Here is a 25,482-nt window from a genome sequence, read left to right as displayed (position 1 = left end):
GGACATGTTAATACTCTATATGAGTTCTGCTCTATATGATCAGTCTGCATGTTTCTTTGAAAGAGAAAGTGAGAGAATCAAAGAAAGAGCAAAGAGAAATGACCGTAGACTGTTTACTCTGCATTTCTTTCTACGCTGTTTCCTTCCTGGGAAACAGAGTGCAGGCCCTGTAAACTGTCTCCTAACTTGGGCATACAACGCTGCAGAAGGGCTGGGCTGGGCCGGGCCGGAGAGGAATGGGGGTCGCAGACAAGTTTACATTAAGAAGAATGCTCTAATCTCCCTCTTCACTGAGGGAGGGTGAGTTTAATGTCAGGGTCTTGGGTGGTACTGCTGAGAAGAGTAGATTGTAATCTCTTATGCCCGACAGGCAATTTGTGCAGATGCCGTCACGTCCTGAAGTAGATGTGCTGTGTCTTATACTGACAGGCTGCGTACCTTGCACGGCCGGTGCCACTGAGTTGAGGATCTGGAAGGAATCGCTGACATTCGCACAAACTCCCGAGATGTACTGCTGCTGCCCACACATGTAGCCATACTGAGGACCACAGGCCTGTGGAGACAGGACACACACACACACACACACACACACACACACACACACACATACAAACAAACTGAGACGCTAGTTGCTTGAGAAAGTAAAACTCACAGGCTGCGACTGGTTAGCTTTCCACCAGTATGAGGTCATGGGTGAGAGGAGGTTCAGGGCTACTGAGGACAGAAACCAAGAGGAAAGAACTACTCAAACTGAGGATTATACAGAGACTATTAAAAACCACCATAGATCCCTTCAAACTTCTCCAGAGAGAAAAAGAGAAGAGGGAAACAGAGACATTGAGCCTGCAAGGAAGTACGGCTTTAAAATTACCAACAATAACTGGAAAACTGAATGACATCTATTATCTTTCAGCTTCATTTCCTTAAATTCCCCTGCATGCGCCACAGCCTCGGTGCATTTCTTACATTAGGAGGAACACTGGAGTTATACAGGATCAAGCCCAAGAGTCGGCAGCCATGCCAGCAGCTTTGTAAGGCTGTACTGTGAGGCTGTACAGCGGTGCTTTGAGCTAAATGCTAACATGCTCACAATAACAATGCTAACATGTTGATGTAATTAGCAATAAAAACAAATTACAAATGAGGCTGATGGGAGCGTCTTTAAGAATAAATTAGATTATGTAACATGTCCGGCCTTCAAAATAAAAGCTATAAAACAAGAACCAAATCCACATGTTCGCTTTTGACTCAGTCTGTGACTTTTGATGTTTTGATGTGTTCATATTGTCAGATGTTTGAATTACAGCTTAGAAAAACTTAAAAAAAAACACTTAAATCAACCACTTAAAATGTTAAAACGAGTTAAAGGGTTTAAAGCCTCAGTTTCACTTGCAGCTGTGCAGGATCTTCCCTCACAGTCCAACATTAGTGGTGCATTCCAGTTCTCCATACTACCATACAATTTAGTATGCCAGAAAAATGTGTAGTATGTCCCAATACATAGTATGTCAAATGCAGTATGTTAAAAATACCAGGATGTCCTACTGCATCTGGTTTTTATTTTGCTGTATGTAAGCCAGTAAGATTTTCTGGCCATTCTGACCCACAATCCTCAGAAGATTTATTGCATGGACAGAACCACAGACAGATGACGGCTCATTGCCAATGACGGATGACAGCTTATTTAAGTGACTGTTGACCAGTCGAATACACAGTAATGATAGAGGTAAGACTTGTTTAAATGAATAAAATAATCCGAAAGATAAATGTTAGAATCTACAAGTATATACTTTGCAAAGTAACTACAGCAGAGCTCTCACCCGGTATCAACAGGTTGACCTCCGTCTCTGTGGAGCTTGGTGAATGGTGTTTTGTTTTATCTCCAAGGTAACATTAAGTGATAACATTAATATCTATTGTGTTCCAAATTGTATACTTTTTTTAAATTCAAATTTTGTGCTATGGACTAATTTTCATATGAAAAGTAATGCACCAATATTTGAACATATCCCACATAATCAAGAGCCAATAATTTGTGTATAACCCACATTTTTGGGAAGGCTGCGATTGACCAATGCGCTGACGGGAGTAAAAGAAGGCAAGTTTGGGTGGTGGATGAGTCACAAAACATAGGACTTTCCCCAGGAGAATGGTGTTTGGAACCATGTGAACTTTGAGCCATTTTAAGGTACATCATCACAATGACCCTTCTGTGCAGAGTCTGCATGTTCTCCCCGTGTCAGCGTGGGTTTTCTCGGGTACTCCAGCTTCCTCCCACAGTCCAAAGACATGCAGGTTAACTGGTGACTCTAAATTGACCGTAGGTGTGAATGTGAGTGTGAATGGTTGTCTGTCTCTATGTGTCAGTCCTGTGATAGTCTGCCGACCTGTCCAGGGTGTACCCCGCCTGTCGCCCATTGTCAGCTGGGATAGGCTCCAGCCCCCCCACAACCCCCTACAGGATGAGCAGTTACGGAACATGAATGAATCAATGAATGATTACTGTGTTTCTTTTCCTAATTCTGAGGATATCATACGAAGCATTCTGTGTGCATTTTGTAACGTAGGTTATCATATGAATGAAGTAGTATGTCCAATTGTACACACTTCATGTAACAGTACTTGCTTTGTAAAGGCAGCTGAAGTACATACTGAAAATAAAAAGAAAAGTATGTGCTTCAGAAGGCAGCTTATATTTGCTTGGACCAAATGACAAGAGGTATAAATACGTATTTATCGACCACTATGCCATTGTTTCAGTCATTTTCACACCCAGCTAATCTTATAATCATGCATAAATGAAATTTTACTGGAGTTTATAACCATATAATGACATGGGTGTCACCACCTCCTATATGCTCATACATAAAGTTCTGCAAAGTTGACTTCCAGTGTTACATTCCCAGGACATGAAGTCTCAGTGGGAAACATGGGGGGTCAAGCTCACTGTTTCCACAGGGACCAAAGGTCTAGTGAGCGTACACTAGCTTCCCACTGTCTTGCAGGAAATATGCAAAGTTCGGTCCTTTTGTGTTTGCTGTGGAGAATGTGATATAGAGCACTTTCATATACTATAAAGAGCATCTTCCCCCTTACCAGAAATCCTCCATTGGGATTGGTCACCAGCGTGGTTCCCATGGTCATGTTCTCCTTGACTTCATGTAAGTTGGGAACTGTTGTGTTTTCTGAAGAGAAATATGGATGAATAAACAGAGTGAGACAAATAGAGAGAAGCACAGAGGAAGAACAGCTGGACAAATTCCTCTTCTGTGTTTTCCCATAGGAAGAGACCTGCTCACCCTCATCCCCTACTTCCCTCTACCCCAGGAAGATGCAATAATCACTGACATATGGTTAAATATAGCATTTTCATTGCTTTACCTTAGGGTGTAGCTTACAGCAATTAATAAAGGATGTGAGCAGAAAACAAAATGTTTTGTTGACAAAATTCCAACTTGTGGTGAAGGAGGAATAGAGGAATTGAATCATTAAGCAATCACAACATGTGGCTAAAATTAGCCTGTTATGATAAATGCTTCAACTTAGGAATGCATCATCTGCTTTATTTGTCTTTCCACATCTTCTCACAAACTCATTCGCATGCTATTTCAATTCTGAATCGAGCTCTTTACCAATCCCCATGAGAGGATTTGGATATTTAACCATTACTTATTCTCATTAGCAGCCAGGCATGCACTCTCCTTGGAACTGACAGCAGAACTGTGAGTGGTTCGTAATGTGGTGTAATGAGCTTCAATGACTTAGTCTTAGTCTTCATCTCTGTTTGAATACAGATTTCTGTTCTCTCTTTCTATCTATCCTCTATTTCCTGTGGTCACGCTAACAAGAAAATACTGAAAGGAATACAGAATTAAAAGCTCTTTTATACCCTAACACATGTTTTATATAAAACACAGTAATCAGTCATCTTTCATGCACACACAGTTAACTTTGATGTGAACATAAGATAGTCTGTTGAGTAACATTGCCCTATTTCTTAACTATCTGATAAAATGAGTGACATGGACCGAGACCCGGCACCTCATGATTCGTCCACGTGGGACTGAGAGCAGTTTTGCGGAGCTGCAGAGGAGAATACACGCTTTGTCCTCAGTGAACTGTGAACCCCAGATAGCTATCAGAACAAATCTGACTTATCAGACAAACCCTCTTGGTCTAGAAAGACCTCCTGAAATTCAAAGAAAGCAGCTTGTTAATGCCATTAGTAAAGTGGCTTCTTCTGATAACCAGTGATTTACTAGGTGGTCGCTATGAATTGCCAGCGATGGGGAGTGACTAAGTACATTTATTCAAGCACTGTAATGAAGTACAGCTTTGAGGTACTTGTATTTTGTTTGAGTATTTCCATTTTCTGCTGATGAGATGATACTCCTAGCCAAGCTCCTAGCGATAACATGTACAGTAATGTACACATTAGTGCATCAATACTTATAATCCAATGATACAACGGAAATTATTTTGAAATGAAATGTTCTGCATAATAAGTGATTTTACTTTTGGTACTTTATATAGTATATTTTGATGCCAATACTCTTGTACTTTTATTTAAAGGAACACTTCACCCACTATATGACCACTTGTATAACTTTAGCCCCTTTTACACTGCCTGTACAAGGCTCATCATGCCTCTTCTGCTTTGGAATGTCAGTATTTCTCAGTAGTTTGATTGTGTATAAAAAAGCAAAGGCAGCATAATAATTGGTCTTGATTGCAGCCCTATCGCGGGATCTGTGTGTAAAAAGGGCTAATTACTTGCACTGTGTTAGAGCGAATTCATGAAGAAAACTTTTTTTTTCCCTCGATGAATGAACACAAATTGGAGGAAATTCTTTAAGAACTGAAGTCATAGGGGGCTGCATTTAAGAACAACAAAACTATATATAAATATCAGTTCACAAACTTTTTTGTGCAGTATAACCCAAGTCTCATTTATCCAGTCATATGCCCACTACTTCCCAAACACATGAAATTTCACCAAAAACCTTCGGATTCGTCGCTCATCGTGGAGGCATGCAAGAAAAGTATTCTTCACAAATTCATCATATCACAGGGCGAGTAATTGATACACAAAGTACCATTTTGTGGATGAAGTATTCCTTTAAAATTTTGACTGCAGGACTTAAACGTGTAGCAGAGTATTTCTACACTGTGGCACTGCTACATTTACTTCAGTAAGTCTTTAAATGTGTAGACAAACAAATGACATATGTAGCGTTTCAGTTTATTAGCATCATGCTCTCCTGCAAAAAATAATGTGAATTTTATACTATAGTTGATATCTCCAAGTTATAAGATAAGTATATTGTGAAATCCATCACTGCTGAGTAATTCTTCAGCCTGAAAGTCTGCAGCCTGAACTTGCAAGTGTGTGTAGCCAACAGTTTACGTTTATTGTTTGTCATTTGGATCCAATTTTCCAAACAGAACGTAAACATATTGCAGTGCTGTTTAGCAGACATCTTGACAAGCTGTGGATGTTGGCACTTTCTTGCCAGTATTTCATGACACATAATTGTCCTGGCATAATCACCTTTCAGTTTTATTGGTCGGACAGAACCGTGATTAAGAATTACAACATTAAACCACACAAATTTAGCTTTGCTCATTATGGTTTGGCATGTCTTTTCTGTGCTGCAATAATGCAAACCTAGTATGGAGACAGACTAGGGCGTCGTCAGTGGGCATAGACTGACATGACTCTGCAGGGATCAGACTTACATGTGACTGACAAACCCTTTCCCTCAGTGAAGCATCAACATGAACTCTTCCTGTTTGGCTGTCCTTGTCTAAGGTAGAAACTCAGTCAGTTTCACTTTAAATCAAAATACAGCACTGTTGTTGTTGATGTCGTCAGTTAAACCACTCCCAGTTGTTTGCTGAGTTGTCTGGCTCCAACTGCCAGGCTCAATCATTTCCCAGTGGATGTTTTCCAGACTAAACTTGAGTTTGTGAGATCTAAACCTTTTGCTGCATAACTTGTTCAAGATAAAACAAATACAGGACTCTCCTCTGGTGAATGGAGGAGTATCACATCCAGCCCTGAGTCTACATTATCAAAACCTTAAGTGTGTAATTTAACAACAGCATGAGAACTTTACCTCCTGTTACTTATTAATTCTGAGGTGCGAACAACAGTGTTGAAAAGAATAACTCCTGAGCTGAGAGCTGGTGTGCAGAGCTGCTGTACACACGAGCTCTCGGTCCTCCAGAGTTGACACAAAGCCAAACTGCTGACCTAGAGCTAAGTTGTGTTTATCTGTTTAATTAAGTTATAATTGGTAGGGTGAAACATTAAAAGCTTGTTTATTTACTGTCTTCCTGTTATGATGGGCCTCACTTCCTCCCGACGAGACACAGTCAGATATACAGTACACTTAAACACACAATAGTACAATCACACAAATTGCCCAAATACAGTATATATTAAGACCGCAACTCATAACATTAACAAGCAATCTCTGGATTAAATTCTCAATTAAGGCCTAAGATGACATCCTCAAATGTCTTGTTTTGTCTGCAAATGGTCAAAAACCCAAATATATTAAATCTACAATTATATCTAACTCAGAAAAGCCGCAAATCCCGTGACTAATCAGTCATTTACATAGTTGCCGGTAGGCTTGGGCGGTATGACGGCATCTCAGTATACCAGGTTATTTAGAAATGATTTTCAATACCATCAAAAATCCAGTTGCTCATCTTTCTATTAAACCGAGATGGAGTTGCTGTATTGACGCAATGTATTGTAGTGCACAGCACGTGCCACTAGAGGTCAGTCTATATTGATGGAACAGGCAGCCAAGTAGTGAGGATAACGTTACAGGACTAGGTACAAAAGGTAGGCCAGCAATGGCAGAGAGAGACAGCAGAGGAAAACTGCATATTTTCACATCTAACTGAACTAGGAGTATGTTTTGACTAAACCAGAGTTGGGGTGCCCAAAATTAACTTTTTCCCTTACCGGGCAAGGCGACTGGTAGATGAAAAAATCCACCAGTCAGACGTATTTTTACCCACCAAAAAAAAATCAGCTTTTTGTGTCACATCTACAATTGATTCAATACATTAAATTGAGATGATAAGGTATTATGTTGAATAGAAACTTAAAGAAGAGGCCTGTGACCAAATAATTTCAATATATTGAACAACTCATCTCCACAGCCTCATCCATCCATCCATCCATCCATCCATTTTCACCCGCTTATCCGAGGCCGGGTCGCAAGGGCAGAAGGCCAAGCAAAGCCCCCCAGACGTCCCTCTCCCCAGCAACACTTTCCAGCTCCTCCTGGAGGACCCCAAGGCGTTCCCAGGCCATATGTTATATGTAATCCCTCCAGTGTGTTCTGGATCTGCCCCGGGGCCTCCTACCAGTGGGACATGCCTGAAACACCTCCAGCGGGAGGCGCCCAGGAGGCATCCTGATCAGATGCCCGAACCACCTCAACTGAACCCTTTCGACCTGAAGGAGCAGCAGCTCTACTCAGGCTCCCTCCGAATGTCTGAGTTCCTCACCCTTTCTCATTTCGGGCCGCTTGTATTCGCGATCTCATTCCTTCGGTCAATACCCAGAGCTCATGACCATAGCTGAGGGTTGGGACCAACCCAACCCTACACAGCCTCAGCATGTGAATACGTCCCATCTGGTGAGCAGTGATGTGGTGTATATGTCTAGGGCTTTCATTGTAAAAGGTGAAAACAGAGGGAGGGAAAGCTGTAATGCATGGAGCCTCCACGTTTGCTTGCTGCAGCTATGTGGCAAACGATAGTGACAGCTGATTTACTGTACGATAAACTGTGCCACAAAAATAGGAGCACTTGAGAAGGTCAGTTTCACTGCTTAGACCACATGAAAGCACATCTGTAGTGTGTGTGTCTGTTTGTAAAACTCTGACACTTAAATCAAAGGAGCAGGGGGTTAGCTCTGCACACTAATACCATCACATGTCGTGTACCCTAAGGATGTCAGCAGTAGCTCTTGGGTTGGGAACCGGAGAGTCGCTGGTTCAAGTCCCCATCTGGACCAAGTATGGAGTGTGGACTGGTAGCTGGGCAAGTGCCAGTTTACCTCCTGGGCACTGCCAAGGTGCCCTTGAGCAAGGCACCGAACCCCCAACTGCTTAAGGCCCCTGTCCATGTGCAGTCCCCTCATTCTGACATCTCTCCATTTAATGCATGTATAGGTCCTGTTTGTGCATGTGTGTGTATTTCGGGCCTGTGTGTACAGTATATGAATATGACAACGGGAAAAAATTGAATTTCCCCTTGGGGATTAATAAAGTCTATAAAATTAATTAAATTAAAATATAAAGGTATGGAAAAATAGATTCCACCTAAGCCTAGTGGCCAATTAATTTCCTGTTGACAAATTAAACAATTAATTGACTAATTGTTTATCAAACACACACACACACACACACACACACACACACACACTAATAACATTCTTACTAGGCAGCTCCAGCTTGACACACGTGTTGTCTCCCTTCCCAACAGGACACTTGTATACATCTCCTGTCCGTTTGGCTGGCTGGCCCGACAGCGGCGATCCAATCAGAACCCTGAACAAATAAAGAACAGTTGGGGTTGGTTAGTTAGAAATCCTGCCAACAACCACACACCAGCGTCACAGTTTTACAGTTGTGATAATAAGCACAATTCAAATGTTACAGCAGAAATTAAGTGTTGGCAGGTTGGAAGCTGTGAGCGTTTTTCTAATTTCCCAACAATTTAGATTTGCCGTAATTGTACTTACATAGTTAAATTAAACATAAACAGGAGGTTCAGATTGGCTTATTATAATTGGGTAATGAATCTGTGGCTGACATATTATTTTATTATCACCCTGAAAATGTGGTGTGAAACTGAAACAACACTAAAATAGCTCATTAAAAAGAAACACCTTATTACCACCTCATTAGATACTAATGCATGATATGTTGCAGATGTTTGCAGATCAGTACAGTGTTATTGTACATTGTACAGTGTGTCTGTGTTTCTGGTCTGTCCTGGACATGTATGTTCAGTATGAACGACTGTACGCCCGCCTGTTTTACACACCCGTGTCCATGTGTGAGTTGCATAACATTGTGTCGCTCCGTCAGTAAACTAAAAAGAGTTGGTCATCTGCCTTCCTTCTAAACATTCAGGCTTATTAACATTCCTGATCTCTAATGGGCCCTGGTCATCTACAGCGAGATACAAAGTGGACCAACAACACTCTGCATGGTCTTGTGAGAAACACGACATTATTGATTTATTTATGGTGAATACTCAAGAGGATGAAACATATCTATGTTTAAATAAATAACTACATGGTTATTACTATTATTGATTCTGCTGGCATCACTGCAAAAGGTCACTACAGGAAAGTCATAATGTCTTGTTAATGTCTTTTTCCTATCCAAGCTAAATACCCTTGTCAGTAGGGCTGGGCAATATATCGATATTATATTGATATTGTGATGTGAGACTAAATATTTATTCGATTTTGGATGTCATAATATCATAAGTATTGTCCTTACCCTTAAAGGCTGCATTACAGTAAACTGATGTAATTCTCTGATCTTACCAGACTGTTCAAGCTGTTCTGTTATTTGCCTTTACCTACTTAGTCATTATATCCACATTACTGATGATTATTTATAAAAAATTCTTAATGTGATATCGATGTGCTCATCTGACTCCTCAACCCAACTGGCAGAGTAAATGTTGGCATTTTACATCTCTGCCACCATGGACACGTGACATTTGTACGTTATTATGAAACAGATATGTAGAAACTTTATGTTTCTTTACGTTTGAATAATACTGTTGTTAACGTGTGGTTGTTTTGGCTCAAACAACACTTGATCAGGGTTAGGGCTGCAAAGATTAGTCGACTAATGGATGACTAATCAACTATTAAAATAACCAGTGACTATTTTAGTAGCCGACTAATCGGTTTAAGTCATTTTTCATAGAAAAGTACTATAAAAGTACCCCAAAATACTCTTATTGCAGCTTCTTACTTTCAAATATTTAATAAAATGACCCAGTTTTGGTGCCGCAATCCAACTGGAGATGCTGTTGATGTCTTAATAGAAAACAACCGGTTTTGTTGCTTGTTGGTTTAAAACAGTGATCTGCAGCTTGGCATCCATCTCGCCTTTGTGTCCCACCATCCACCACGCCCCCTACCTCCTCAGAAATACGTCACTCTTGAAACATTAATATGATGCGTATGAAAAGGACACATGTAATGTATCTGTGATTTGCAGAAAGGTACAATGCCAACTTGTCTCCTGGCGACTGAGCTGTCAGAAAGTGAAAGCAGTTTCAAGAAATCTCATGACATCATTTTTGCTTATCCCACCGGCAGATTGTGTTTGTTTGATACCAGCAAAATGTTTCTTGTGATTTTGCTACATAAACAAGCAAAAATTTGTTTGTTTGTAGAGGGAGATTTTTGGCAGCACAGTTAGATGACTCAACAACGTTCAGATATCCATGCCAGCAGTTTTGGGTGAAAAGTTACTGGACTAGAAACTACAGTGGAAGGATGTCTTTCTCTGAACTGTCTCTGCCACATGTTACACATCTTCTCTGTGCAGTTGGTCCACCTTTCAACGCTGCTGAGGTGCAACTGAGGAGCTGAAGGGTGGGGATCTTAAGGAGACATCTGTGACTAATCAGTCACCTCCCGGTCGTGCATGTTACATCACCTCATGATCACCATTTCTCCCCGCCATAAAATTCTTTCCCATGGACGCACTGGGGGCTACATAACATCTCTAATTTTATTGCCCCTCCTCCTCATTTGCTTGAAACATTCTCCATCAGTATGTTTTATCTTTTTATTTCTTTTTTTTCCATCTGTTTTCAGTCACCCTGAACTCTGCCTGCCTTACCCATGTTGTTTCTCGATTTTAACGTCTTTAATCAGGCCCTTATCACTCTGACCTCTTCACTACTTTTCCCTGAACTGGAACAAAATAGTGCTATCTGGAGATGCAACAGAGCGAATGTATTCTCAAGGAACAGTGTGGAGGTTCAGTCACAGCTGGCCCCACTGATTAGAGGTGAGTGAATTATTGTAAATGATCTCATATGAGCCTGATAAGATCATTACTGCAGCAGGTACCGCCATGTGGGAAAGAATCAGCGGTGGTGTTGCAACAGGTTGGAGAGTAACTGAAGGAGAGATGTAGAGACACAAAGCCATTAACCACACTCTAATAGCATTTAACAAGGTTTTTTAAAATGGGCTCCCAGGCAGTTTTAGCAAGGAGCCACGGATGCTTGGTTTCAGTGTATTTACAGGCTCGGTATGTGGAGACTCTGGTGGGCAGTTTACGGTTAACAGCAAGAGTAGTAAAGGAGCCTCATTACAGCAGCAGCTGGTGCGCTCTCCTTCACTTCATTTTACAGGTTAATAAAGGTTTTACGCTTTTGTTATTGTTGAGGATTTGAATCAAACTGAACTTGGTATAATAAAATGATCTCATGTGGAAACCGTTTTGGATAGGCTTCTCTAAAGTACTTAGGGGATTTTCTGATAAAGAATTATAAGGACCACCAGAGCAGAGATACCAGTTTATGAAGGAGTTGGGTGTATTGAGATAAACAGTTGGTGGTGCTAGTTCTCTAGTAAGTTGCCATTAACCCAGAAGAAGAGGGCACAACAAGATGATGCAACTAAAATAGTTCCAGTCAAACCTCAAATTAAAGAAAACAACATGGGAAAAAAACATGATGTTCATATGCCTTATCTACGTTCATGATTCACTGATTAAGTCTGTCTCCAGTGCATTTTGTCAGAGTTTGCTTTTATCAATACAACACATTTCTACAACTTCTTTGAATTTTCAGCATTTCTGCTCATTTTTTTCTTAAATTTTCAAATTGCACTTAAAAAAACTAGTGGATGGGAATGCACTTTGTGACCCCAAACATCTTCCTTAGGTCTTTAATGTCAAAGCTTGAACATCTGTAATACCCATCACGTTAAAATGGGACCACATACATAATTTCATCAATGCAGATTAAATGCAAATAAAAATAAGAATACAGAAGCAATGAAAGCTGAGTAATAAAGTTATTACAGTGATAAGGTGAGCATTTAATTTCACTCTGTGCATTTAAGTTTGTGCTTGAAGGGACAGTTCACCCCAAAATCAAAAGTACATATTTTTCTTATTACTGTAGTGTTATTTATCAATATAGATTGTTTTGGTGTGAGTTGCAGAGTGCTGGGAGATATAGGTAGCAGAGATGTCTGCCTTCTCCTTAATATAATGGAGCTAGATGAAATCATGACACAGTTACTTAAGATAATCCACAGATTTTGTTGTGAGCAGTTTCATGTAGACCCACCAACGGTATTACAGTGTGGAATGAAGTGCGCATCTACTCATGGACAAGCGGCTTGTGCTGTGACCGCATGAGATGTAAACATTAATGGTGTCCTCCTTGGCTGACCTGTAGCGTTAGTGTTGCTAGGTGAGCTAGCAGTAGATGCACACTTCCCAAACTGTGATACAGTTGGCATAGTTTGGTAGAAAGAAAATAGTTCCAACAAGAAACTGCTCACAACAAGGTCTGTGGATTATCTTGAGTAACCATGTCATGATTTCTGGAAAGAGATATTGCTTTTCGACACTTTGAGCACCACAAGCTGAGTGCCATCTAGTTCCATGATATTCAAGAGAAGGCAGACATCTCTACAGCCGATATCTCCAACACTCAGCAACTCACACCAAAACAAGCTAGAGTGATAAACAACACTACAGGTAAGAGGAAAAATATTTATTTTTGATTTTGGGGTGAACTGTTTCTTTAATATGGCTGCTTTCATTTTTGACTTGTGCAAGGGTCAACCCAAACATCATGTCAAATTGCCATCACGTGGTGCTCGCCTGAAATGGGCTCGTATTTCAACCAGGATCTGTGAGATGAGAGATGATGAATGGTGATGACACTCACCATTTCCCCTCGCTGTTCTCAAACTGCTGGATAGTGTAGCCAAACATGTCCTCCACTGGACCGCTGAATGACAAACCATTTTTCTGGTCCACATTGAAGGACAACACGCACGTCAGCAGCACTGCAGGGACGAAGGGAAAGGAAAGGTTACGCAGACTGCCAGAGACTGTTGTTTACCAGACCTGCATTAGCTACTGTAGTGCTCTCTGGAGAGAGTTTAGATTAAAAATTTGACTGATTAATAAATAATCACATCCTGAAATAAGAGACGGCAATGTTATTAAGTAGAAGGTCAGCATGAATAAACATTCTTGGTAAATATTTATAAAAAAAAAAAAAAACTCAAGATGCAACCCGGAAATGAAAAATAAACAGATCTAGTGATAGAATAATTTAATAATAATAGACATTTGGGTAATTTAGACACAATATTTACATTATTCTAACGATAATAAAAGTATCTCGGGATGATACACCAATATGAGATGAATCGTGTGAACCATTTTATCACACTCACACACACTGACAGAGTCATTTTGGAGGACACTGGAGGAATTTCAAACATCAGTGTGAAGCACTTTGGTTAGAGTTCAGTCTGACCTGCAGGACAATGGCTTCTTCTCTGCACTCTGCGCAGTCTGCGTCCGTCTGTCACTGAACTGAGTATATATCACAGAGGCTCTATATAAATCCATCCATGTCTCATTGTGCCTGCATTACAATGACAGCCTTTATATCTACTGTGCCAGGGAATTCCTCCAGTATAATTTATTCAATTCCCGGACTTGTGAGGGAGTGCAGAGGAGTAGAAACAGCGGGATTAAAAAAAGAACGTGCAGACACAGACCACATACATGGAGAGAGCCAAATAAAATGCAGCTATTTGTTTGATGATGATGCTTTGTAGCTAATGTGTCTGACCCAGAGGACAATAAAGAGCCACCATATGGAGTCTGGATTGTGCAGACAAAGTAATTATAGACTTTTCTAGCCACGCCAGTGGTGCAGCTCAAGGATGCTGGTTGTTCGATCAGTCTGGCCCCCACATTGGTCCAGTCTGAATTATGTCATCACATACTGGACGAATTGATATGACATTTTGTGCAGACATTCGTGGTCCCCAAAGTATGAATACTAAAAACTTTGGTGATCCCCTGACTTCTCCTGTAGTGCCACCATGAGGTTAACATTTGTAGCTTTGAGTAAACAACTACTGGGTTGACTGCCACAATTTGTTACGCATAGTAATGTTCCCTTTAGATTGGATTTTAATAACTTTGGTGATCTTCTGACTTACCACAAAGTCCCATCATTAAGTCAAAATGTTAGTTTGTCCAGTACTTTTGTTTACGAAGAAAATATCTTACCCTCTGGGTCTCACAGTGATGCACAGGGCACCCTTTAGCGTCTCTATGCGACATGTAGCTAAAACACATTGTCAGACATGATTAATGTTGCGAAAGTCGTGGTAAGGTTTGGAGGACAAAACTACTTTGATGGGTTTAGAAAAAAAGATCGCGTTTTGGGTTTAAATAAGCAAGTTTGTTACATGACATAATATAACGTTAACACATTATGTGAGCGACATCAGTGCACAACGATGTACATTAATTGCGTAACATGACGTTAAAACAACTTTTGTTTTCACACGGGACGTAGGTACACAAGAGACGTCACATTACGTTAAAACAGCACTGACATTTGTTTTCCCACAGGACACCAACTGCCGTCTCCTCCCTGAAAGTCTGCTTTTGTTTGACCCATCCACCTCCTCTCCTTCCCGCCCTTTGCAGACATTCTCGTTATTTGATGCCCTGGGAATGAGAATGGTCTAAAATTCCTGCGTAAACAACGACATTCTCTTGAGCCTGGTGTAGGTGTAGGCTATTCTCTGGTAGAAAACAGGCAGGGAGAGCAATACAAACATGGATCAGCACATGTATGTAAACTATAACTCAACATAAGGAGTCTTAGATGCATGAATTACATGCAATCAGGTCTGCCCCTCCCACTGCTTTCTTATAAACAGAGGACTTATAAAAAGACACTGCTGCCAGTCATCATCATCCAGTCATGTTTAGATGTTGATCCTGTAGATTTCATAGAAGATTTGGCTTTTTACATTCCCCTCTGGTGAAGAGAGATAGACAAAGACATAGAGAGAGAGAAGCAGACCTGCAGAGTCATATACTGGAATCCCAGCCAAGAAATATTATCCCCCCTGTTTCTCCCTCACTCATTTCTCTACTTCCTCTGTTGCCCCTCTCCATCTCTCAGAGAAGCTCCATTTCCTGTTCCTATTAACCTGATTATGGACGTCCCCTCAAATCCACAGGTGCACGCACACACACACACACACACACACACACACACACACACACACACACACACACAGAGCTAATTTAGCTGATTTAAGATGGCTTAGGGCCAACAAGACCTTTACCATTTATCACATACTGAGCTCAAGTACAGTTCAGAGTCACGCTGGCCTCTGAGCTGTAAATTACTCGGGAACGTCCTCTGTCTATTGGCAGTCTTTTGTGTATACCAATCTCATTTTGCTGTATTTGGTGTCTCCCGGCTCCGCTCTACTAAAATCAAAACCAGCAAGTTATGTAACTGGCTATTTTCGTGAGCTGGGCTAACATCTGCCCTGGAAAACCAATAAGTGGACTTCTCCCTTTGTGGATGGAAATGGCCTCATGAGCCTCTGAGGTATTGGCATATAAAGCTGTCCATCAAGGTCCAAAGGGTTCGTATTGTACTCTAGTACACATGGTGAGCAGAGGAGAGGCACGAGGAGTTTTTTAAGCCATGTTAGCTGCATCATGGTACTATGTTGGTCAGCCCACCACTTTGGTCTGGACTGAAATATCTCAACAACTAATGAAATTTGGTAGAGACATTCATGTTCCACACAGGATGAATAAAACTGTGGTGATCCACTGACTTTTCTTCTTTTGCCATTATGTGGTCAAAATTTGTCCAAAACTTTGGTATAACTATGTACTTAGAGAGTAATGACATCCCCATCAGTCTCAGCAGTGCTTTGTGTTTAGAGCTAAATATGTTAGCATGCTATGGCGAACATCTTTAATATTAAACCTACTAAACACAAGCATGTTAGCATTGTTGTTGTGCTCATGTTAGCATGCTGACATAAGCTTTTGGCGCTAAGCGCCACTGTGCTAAGTGCAGCCCCCACAGATCCATTAACATGGCATTAGACTTGATTCAACAGAAAAATGGGACCGGCTGATACAATAGAGTCTGCGCTATTTATCATCAGGAAAATCTTATTTTTGCTCACCAGAAATTTTTAATCTAAATGGCCGCAAATATCTGAGCCTGAGACTACAATGAACAATGAATGAGTCTGTTTTCGGTCAAGCTCCATGTGGTCGTGATTGATCTTGGCATGTCTGTCAGCCGCACTAACCCACAATAAAACCCTGCTGCCCTCTCGGCTACAGTTCTCAAAACCAAAAGGACTCCATTTCAGCATTTAACAATTCTGCAAGACATCAAACCAAGTAGCCAGAGTCCGATCTGTCTGATACAGCCGGGTCAGGAGGCAGCACAGATCAGCACCTGTTGGCCTGCGAGACATTAAACCACCTATAAAAATTGCCCATAGTCAGCACCTGTAGGCTTCAAAGCCTCGCTCAGCCATTGTAAAAATACACACCCGACTGGCACCTGCTCATCTGTAACATATCTAACCGACTATAATCAGCTTTAAAGCTCAACACAAATCAGCACCTATGGACAACAAAGTCATTAGGTAACCATGAAACTCAACCCTAATAAGTCGTAGTAAGAAACACGTGTCAGTTGTAAAGTTGATCCAAGACAGACAGTTAAAACAAATCCTCTCAAATTAAAGTAAGCAAACAGAACCTGGATAATGTTAATGTTACATTAGTCAGAGTGAAAGATGGAATGTTTTATGTCTGACTGATGTCTGACCATTAAAAGAAACAAAGCCAGAGAGTTTTGGGTGGGACCTGGACCTTCATGCACCATGTGCTGGTGTTTAATAACAGACACTACTGGCAGGGGAGACGGGCTTCATATTCTGGCATGGCCGTGGGCATGAAAAAGTTATGACACTGAAATATTTCCAGATTTCCTCCTTTGTTCTTTTATCTTGATCAGTTTTTATTCTCTGCTGGCCTTCTTTCTCAGCTTCCCCCTCTTACATTCCCATCCTCCTCCTCGGACTGCCTGATATCAGCCAATTTCTTCTTCTTCTGTGCTCCAACTGCATGCACACTTTCCTCTCCAATCACCCCAGGAATGGTTATCACGAGCTAAACTTCTGACAAGTTTTAGCTCTGCTGACTTTGAGTTAATTTTCTTATTTGGCTGTCTTCTCAGTCGCTGCTTATTTCTTGGCAAATGTGCAGTATGTGGGTGTACAGTGGACACAAGAGGTCATGAATGTAGGCGTTTTGTCTCTTCATATGCACAGGGGAAAACAAGAGGCCAAATTCTGTAGAGTTTTAGTGCTAATGTTGGTCAAAGATAAATAAGACAAGCTGTGGTATGATTATAAAAAAAAAAAACATGGGTCAGCAGCCATGCTGGAGGATCTGTAAGGCTGTACAGTGCTTTTAACCAAAATGCTAAGCAAGCGAACATGTTCAAAATGGCAACGTCAACATGCTGGGGGCTGTTTCAAAAAAACAATTTGTGAAAGCTAGGGATGGGACGATAGGGGTGAGTCCATGTACACGTTTACACGTTTACACGTTTACACGTGTACACGTGTTTGAGATCATAAACGGTTATGAAAAATTAGTACACGAAAAACGGGGTTTTTTTAGGGGGGAGGGGGGTGATACTAATTGTTAACTAACTGTGATAGACTGTGAATATGACAAGAAATGGTGTGAGACCGGGTTTGGCAACAGGTCAGTAGCCTACGTGCTCCGTTCTATTAAAACAGCGCGTTCGTTAAGGGGGTCGTTCACCAGTGGGCTACAATGAGTACTGGTCCATCAAATCACAGCATCCGCAGTGAGAGGACACGGAATTGTTTGCGCTTTTACGAACTGGTTGGTGGTGAAGTGGCGCACATGACTCGTGCTACAGACGGACAGACGGATGAGCCATGTATCTCAGTGCCACTTAAAAACAGGTAGTACATCTGGCTACATCTTTCCCACATGAAATATCCGTGATCGCCTAGATCCAGGTGCGTAAAAGCGCACACAATTCCGTGCCCTCTCACCGTGGATGCTGTGATTTGATGGCCCGGTACTCATTGTTGCTCACTCCTATAAGACCCAATAATAATAATAATAATAATAATAATAAGTTACTGTGGACCTATATGCCATGCTTTTTAATAAAATTACCAGAGGAGTTCGCTGAAAAACAGGTAATGTCAGCCTGAATTACTCGCGTGCATCCCCGGTGAGAATCGCTGACATGCATGGGAAATACGGCTTCTACAGGCTCGCCATAGCTTACTGTCAGGACTCAGGGACCAGAATTTGGGATGGCGGACCGTCGGAATGGCGATATTTCGGAGTGGTGGCCTGTAACCGTTGGCCTGTTCAGTTGGTATTCGTATAACTGGGGCTTTACTGGCACAATGCAATAACACCACCCAGCGGTGAAACCCGTGTACACGTTTACACGAAAAAATGACCCACTCGTTTAGAGATTTTTGTACACGAACTCACCCCTATGGGATGATATAGGATTTTATCATGGATCACCCTAAAAAACAATAAGTTTATCAAGATGAATAACCATTAAGGAGATAATAAAAAGCTGCCTGACTTATGTGATTGGTTTTCACTGGAGTGGCTGGAGCTCAGAGCTAGAACGGGTTGTCCACAAAACGGAAGATGGGCGGTTTGATCCCCGGCTCCTCCAGTCTGCATGTCAAACGGTACTTGGGTAAGATACTACACCCAATTGCTCCTGGTGGCTGTTCCATCAGAGTGTGAATGGGAGTAGCATGTTGCTAATTAGCACTAAACCAACAAAGTTATTACAGTTTATCCTCTGGGGATCATAAATGTCTGTATCAAATTTGATTCCAATACACGCAATAATTGTCAATGTGTTTCATTTAAAATCACAAATGTCAGCTGATCACCAAAGTCAGTAGGAGTCATCCTCTGGGGATCATGAATGTCTGTACAAAGTTCTGTGCCAATCGAAGATTGTTGAGATATTTCACTAAATAAGTAAACAACTTTGACCTGCTGGTGGTGCAGAAGTAAAAGTCAGGGTATCAGCAAAGACAGTAGGCTCCATCCTGGGGAACATGAATATGTGTTCACAGTTTCATGGCAATCTATCCCATAGTTGCTGATATATTTAAGACATTGCCATCCCGAGAGTCAGAGCATTAGCTAAAAATCATCTCCTTCAGCTCTGCTCCCTATTCAATCTGCTTCCTCTACTCCACCCATTCATTAATTCACTTTCCCATCCTTCTGTTCCTCAAGAGCATCATCCATCTCTCTACTATTTCCTCCTTTCATTCAACCCTGTCGCTCCTTCCCTCCTACCTCCCATCCCAGCATCTCTGCGCTCCTCTCCTCATGCCGCCTTTCATTCATTGACTGAACGCGTCGGCTCGATGGTGTCGAGTTCCACTCTCTGAAACTTCCAGATGTATCCTCTGGAGCTCTGCTTTTTTCAGTGGTGCAGAAAACACGCAGGCTTACAAGCTGAGACCCACGCATGACATCATCCCCCCAGACGCTTGTCAAAGCTTTCATCCCCACCAAAATTCACTCAGTATACTGCAGGGGTGGTTGACACTCTCCTAGCCATATCCCTCCAGCAGACACATACACATAGCATGGCTGTTAAATCTGCTGATCACAACAGTTTTAACATACAGGGAGCAGCTGGGAAGAGGGGGCTTCTGGGATAGATCAAACACCTCTGGAGGAACTAAAAATACACACACCCAAGGGTCAAAGAATGACCTTCCTCTAGAATCAATAAGCAACATGCGAAAATAATCATGCTATGCCTCAGATACTATAACTATGAGCTCCCTACTCCTACGACTCTTAAAACATCACTTCAGGTTTATTTTGCAAAGTCAGTGAAGACAAATAAAACTTTTAAAGAAAACAGTAGCAAATATGAATCTAATGAACACAAGTAAAGGAGTGTAGTTTGTGCTCACTTATGCTGTGCAAAGAGAGTGTATGCAGCAATGCTGACATAATAATAACTATGTCTGATTTTACATGCGCTGTGTAATAAACAATGAGCACTACAACTGTAATACTCTAATTATAGCTTACAGTGGCAGTGCAGTTTATTTGTGCTATGTTCAGTGTGTTCTTATCATCAAGTAATTCTAAGGCTCTTAGCCAGACTCCCACTTAACAGACCAACAAACATTGATCTGCACTATCACTTATACTCCTAAAACTTTAATTAGAATACACAAATAGTAGAGTGCTTCTAGCTCACTGACTGCTGTTTAAGTGGATCAATGCAATTAATTTATAGGGGAAAACTAGTGGGAATTAGCTTAGTGGTACTTTCAAGCTCCATATCTGTGTTTTATCTGTCATGCTGATCAGAGATTCAACATTGCCGGATCAAATCGCAAATGTGAATTAGTCTGGAACCTCTCCGTTCATTTTCGATTTCAAAGGAGCTATTAACAGTCATTGACCAATATGCCAACAACCAATCAAAGCAACGACACGTGAAATAGAGGGCTGAGCGATGGACGAATGTAAACAGTCTACAGAGATGAGCTGCGATGGTGTTAGTGTCAGTATGTCTGGGAAAGAGTGCTGTCATTTTTGCCATCAGAATTTAAAAACAGTACTTCAACAGAACTGTTTTCAAAAATGCCTCCGTGTCACTCCTCTTTACTAGGCCACGTTTATACCATAGACTGTACAATAAAGATGCAATGGCATGACAGCTCCCCAAAAGTGACAGCTGTGTATGTCAATCGTTGTATTTGCGATCAATGGCACTACTCTTGGTTGGGCTGGACAGGTGTTTGGGCAGGAACTCAACACTGCTGAGATTACCACTGCCACTGGCTCTAAAAGGCACCACCAGCGCCAAATGGCTGTGTCTGTATCTGGGATATTTTGGCTTCATTTTCGTACGATGGGAAGAAGCATAGATGCAATGTCTATCTTTATATACAGCCATTGGTTCATGTTTGCCGTAGTGTCTCCGGCTTTAACATGTGCAAGCCAAAAATGACGTCATCACCTATTTTGCATGAAGCATGAAGGCTCCACAAGTTGTCGTTCATCATCTGAAACACGCCCCATATTAGATAAATAGTTGTGACTGGTCCGAAACGGGCCAGGTCAGCTGGAAATCTGTCTGAACAAGAGGGGGACCAGATGTATCTGCCAAAACAAATAACACATAAGCTTGCAGATTTGTTTAGTTCCCAGGCTAGATCTCAGCATTTCCAGAAAAAGATCTTGCTTTTAAAGGAATAGTTTGACATTTTGGAAATACACTTATTTGCTTTCTTAACCTAAGTTAGTTGAGAATATTGATACCACTCTGTTTGCATGTGAAATATCAAGCTAGAGCTGGGGTGTGATTAGCCTAGCTTAGCATAAAAACTGGAAGCAGGGGGGAAACAGCTAGTCTGGCTTCCTCCAAAGTAGATTTTGAGAGAGGCCACCTTCTTACGCTTTTTATGCTAAGCTATTGCTAACTGGTACCAACAGTTCTAGCTCCATATTTAAAACATCTACATCGGTTCTCATCTGCTTATCGGAATGCAGATATTCACTGAGGATTGTTGATTATTTACTTGACTTTATGTGTGTCTCAAAGCAGCACTGGGCACAGAATCACAACCATCTTTCTTAAGCCTTTTAGAAAGATGCTGACATGTTTGTTTAGTGTGGATCATAGCAGCAGGTTAATTGCTAGTTGTGGGATGTTTTGTAAATACATCACTTACTGAACAAAGATTGAGAGCGAAAAGCATACAATTACCTGCTCAGAATCGCAGCATGGTATTATTTAAAGAGCCTTCACAGTGCTTAGTAAGCACTGTAAGCACTGCTTACACCCTCAAACTAATACAATATATACAACATGTGTTAGTCAATTTAATGTCAAACCGTTAATCAAGATATTTACCCCCCCCCCCCCCCCCCTCAAAAAGAACAGATTTAGAAGTGGTAAGATGTACAGTGTAAGCTTTGAACAAGGGAGCTGTTATTCCCTCGAGCAGGCTTGTGCACAAGACTCTTTTTTTCGCTTGGCAATTAGTTACTGAACATTTATTTTGATTGAACATTTAATGACGCACTGGTTTGTGGTTCCTACTACACAGAAATTATAAATGTGAAAAACACTGTATAAAGAAACAGACATCTACAGTGAAAACAGATCAGCCAGTGGTGATGTTTTCCTGGTGATTTGGCGGTTTCCTCGTGACATTTTTAGAAAGTGAAAAACTCCAGTCCACTGTAAACTGACACTCAAAGACAAGAAAAGCAGAAACACCTTTAAAAAATGTGTTCACATTAGCGTGGACATGGACTCGGTAGGGGTGAATCCCTCCCCCGTCGACACACTCCCTCTCTCTGTCAGACACACAGATGTGTACAAGGAACACACAACTCTCCTTCTCTCCTTGATGTTTGGTTCTTCCTATTATTTTTTCAAGGCTGCTCAAAAACAGTAAAGAAACATTACAGCAGACATACTCTGAATACTGAAACTAAGCGAGATGGACAGGCAAAAATAAAAGTCTAATGTTAATATACAACCCTATTGAGTTTCAAATCACCGTAGTTCATTCTTCAGCTATTTACGTCACGCTTTTCCTCACATCCAAAGACCAAAAATCACCCAAGGCCACTGAGAATTTGTCACATGAATGAGTTCTCCCCCTCTATCAAGTGTATTTCCTCTCTGCTGCTGACTTTATTCTGTAACAGTCTGAAGTGGATCCCAAATATTAGTCTGCTGCCATTATATGAATCAAATTGGTCATCAAATAGTCATGTGCTTATCGATTACCTAATGACCTACAGACTGTAACAGTGAAACATTAATTACATACATTACATTACATTTTGCCTGTGAGAAGAGCATCATGACTAGCATGGTTTTGTGTTGGCCTCTTGCAGGAGAGGTTAATGTGAGCATGTTGCCCCAGGCAGACGCCACAGCTCTGCTGCTCCCTGTATGATGCCAATTTGATTGATAGCTCTGGCCTGCCGCTGGCCTGGGAGAGAGATGGGGTGGGGTGGAGGGGTAGACAGGCCTGGTGCACAGATGCAGCATTGCTCTGGTTGCAAACACACACAGAAGCACTTAGCAGGTAGTGAGAGCCCCGGAGGAGTATGTGAGTGCAAGTATTCCTTATGTGTTTCTTCTGGCAAGACATTATGAGGTCTTGGTTGGCACACAATGGTAAAACACAAGGAAATAACTGTAGACTAGCCTAAATCCTGTTTTACAAAGAAAGAAAAACTTAATCACAAACTACACCCAAAACAAAAGTTAATGCCAAAAGTTTAACATTGGCTGTGCCAAAGTATAACCACAGTGATACTGTCCTTATCAGACACTCTCCAGACAAGCTCCAGCTGTCAGTGAGGACTTTCTCCTCTCAGTCGGTATCAAAGGAGGATGTAGCATTACACTGTTGTACTGTTGCATGAAAAAGGCTTATGGAGGAGGTCTGAGTTGATGGTCGGAATACATATGAAATATGGACTTGACGGGTAACTTAACTGTCACCCTGCATCACAAGGATCCATGTGGGGTAGTCAAATTTTGATGCAAGCAGCACTTTACTGTGCCATGTCTTAATCTAATGTCTCAAGTGTTCACAAAATATTCATGAAGGAATAATTTATTCTGAGCGTTATTAATGAAGACTGCAACTAAATCAAATATCAGGATATTTTTGACCGACCTCAATATTGATATTGCCACAAATGGTAGGGTTGACTACTGGTGCTTTTACAAAATATTTACACAATAAGATCTTTGATAAATAATCAATGTGGATATGATGACTAAGGCAAATACGTAATAGAACAGCTAGAACAGCCTGGTAAGTTCAGAAAATGACATCACTTTGCTGCATGCAGCCTTTAAAACCAGGAAAAGACAACAACTATGACATGACAATACCAGCCTCATATCGCAGTATTGATGTAATATCAATATATTGCTCATCCCTATCCGTGACTGGACCTCATATGTCATATACAGTCATGAGGAGATAGACAAGATCTGGATTTAGCCGCCTGCTGTAGCCGCCTGCTCTCGTCCACTTTCCAGGCGAGGCGCAGCTCATCTCAAACAAACCTACTGATACGTGACGATGACGTGATCCTCACAGTTAACTAATCACTCACTCCCGGACTTTCCTCCTCTCACACACATTAGCCTACACTGGGGGACTCGCTCCCTTATTTTACAACATGAATAATAAAAAACAAAAAAATGCCTGCAAATTTGTGGGTCGCACACGAGCAAGTAGTTGCATCACAAAATCATTTTTGGTTTTGACCATTTGGTCACAGTCTGGAGCCCTGACGTAGCTACCATAGTGTCACCCATTGGTTTGTTGACTGCTGTTTTGAAGCCTCAAGTTCGTCTTTTTGTCCATCTTGGTTTTTTTGGAGCTAGAAGTGACCATATTTGGGCAAAAGCGTGGAGCTTTAGAGGAGCAAGGGTTGGATCTGACTGTGAAACCGAGGCCACTACTTGCAGACAGCCTGTGACTCAAAGCGGCCACCCTTAAAGGGGACATGAAACAACGGAACAGACACCAGCATAGGAGATGTGTGCATTATTAAGACATACTGATTACTGATTACTGATTATCTTCCTCACCGTCATCCTGTTTATTCCTCTTGCCATGCATGCACTAAAGTTTTTTCTAGCTAGCTTTTCCTTCACATGGCTTGGCTGCCGAAAAGCCGTCACACGCATCTAGTGGCAAATTAAAAAATAAATATACATGTGCATATATATGTCGGAGCCATCACGACACAACGTAAGGCACAATAATTTACTTTTTCAACCGAAAGTGTTGACCGTCCGTCCAGAAACCCGCTTGAGGCATCACTTGATGTTGTGTTTACCACCGGGCCGGAATTGGCTCACAACAAAATTAGCATTTTTGATTGGCCGATGTTAGCGCTATCCGCTCGCTACTGCTAATGTTTAGTCATAACCAACATTAACATAATACTAAATAGTCAACAAGAACAGTAGCGGTGGCAGGCCTAATAATATATTGATGAATTTGGCAGTTATTCAGCATTTCATTCTAGTCTAGCTTTTACCTTTTACTGAACATACATTGTAGATATTTATGCAAATAGCACTGGAACTTTGTATTGGTCCTGAACTGCAGTGACACACAACAAACACTTCATGACAGATACTATCAGTCTCTAAAAACTAGTACTAGTAACTATTACCTACTACAGCACCTAGTAAAAACACATTGTACATTAGTGCAAATCAGGAGGACATTGCTAATGT

General features: G+C 41.3%; 1 protein-coding gene across 1 annotated transcript in view; it reads right to left on the bottom strand.

The window, feature by feature from the left end:
- itga1 (integrin, alpha 1) overlaps window positions 1-25,482 on the bottom strand; it is a 63,409-nt gene that overhangs the window by 25,242 nt on the left and 12,685 nt on the right. The window contains exons 2-5 of the mRNA XM_050052545.1: window positions 12,982-13,102; window positions 8,470-8,579; window positions 3,097-3,185; window positions 439-553 (exon numbers count right to left, since the gene is read on the bottom strand). Of these exons, the coding sequence (XP_049908502.1) occupies window positions 439-553; window positions 3,097-3,185; window positions 8,470-8,579; window positions 12,982-13,102 (435 nt within the window). The remainder of the gene's footprint in view (window positions 1-438; window positions 554-3,096; window positions 3,186-8,469; window positions 8,580-12,981; window positions 13,103-25,482) is intronic.

Source organism: Epinephelus moara, chromosome 9 (genome assembly GCF_006386435.1).
Source record: "Epinephelus moara isolate mb chromosome 9, YSFRI_EMoa_1.0, whole genome shotgun sequence".
Lineage (NCBI taxonomy): Eukaryota > Metazoa > Chordata > Actinopteri > Perciformes > Serranidae > Epinephelus > Epinephelus moara.
The sequence above is the reverse complement of the archived record's forward strand: the minus strand, read 5'-3'. Positions and strand labels throughout refer to the sequence as shown.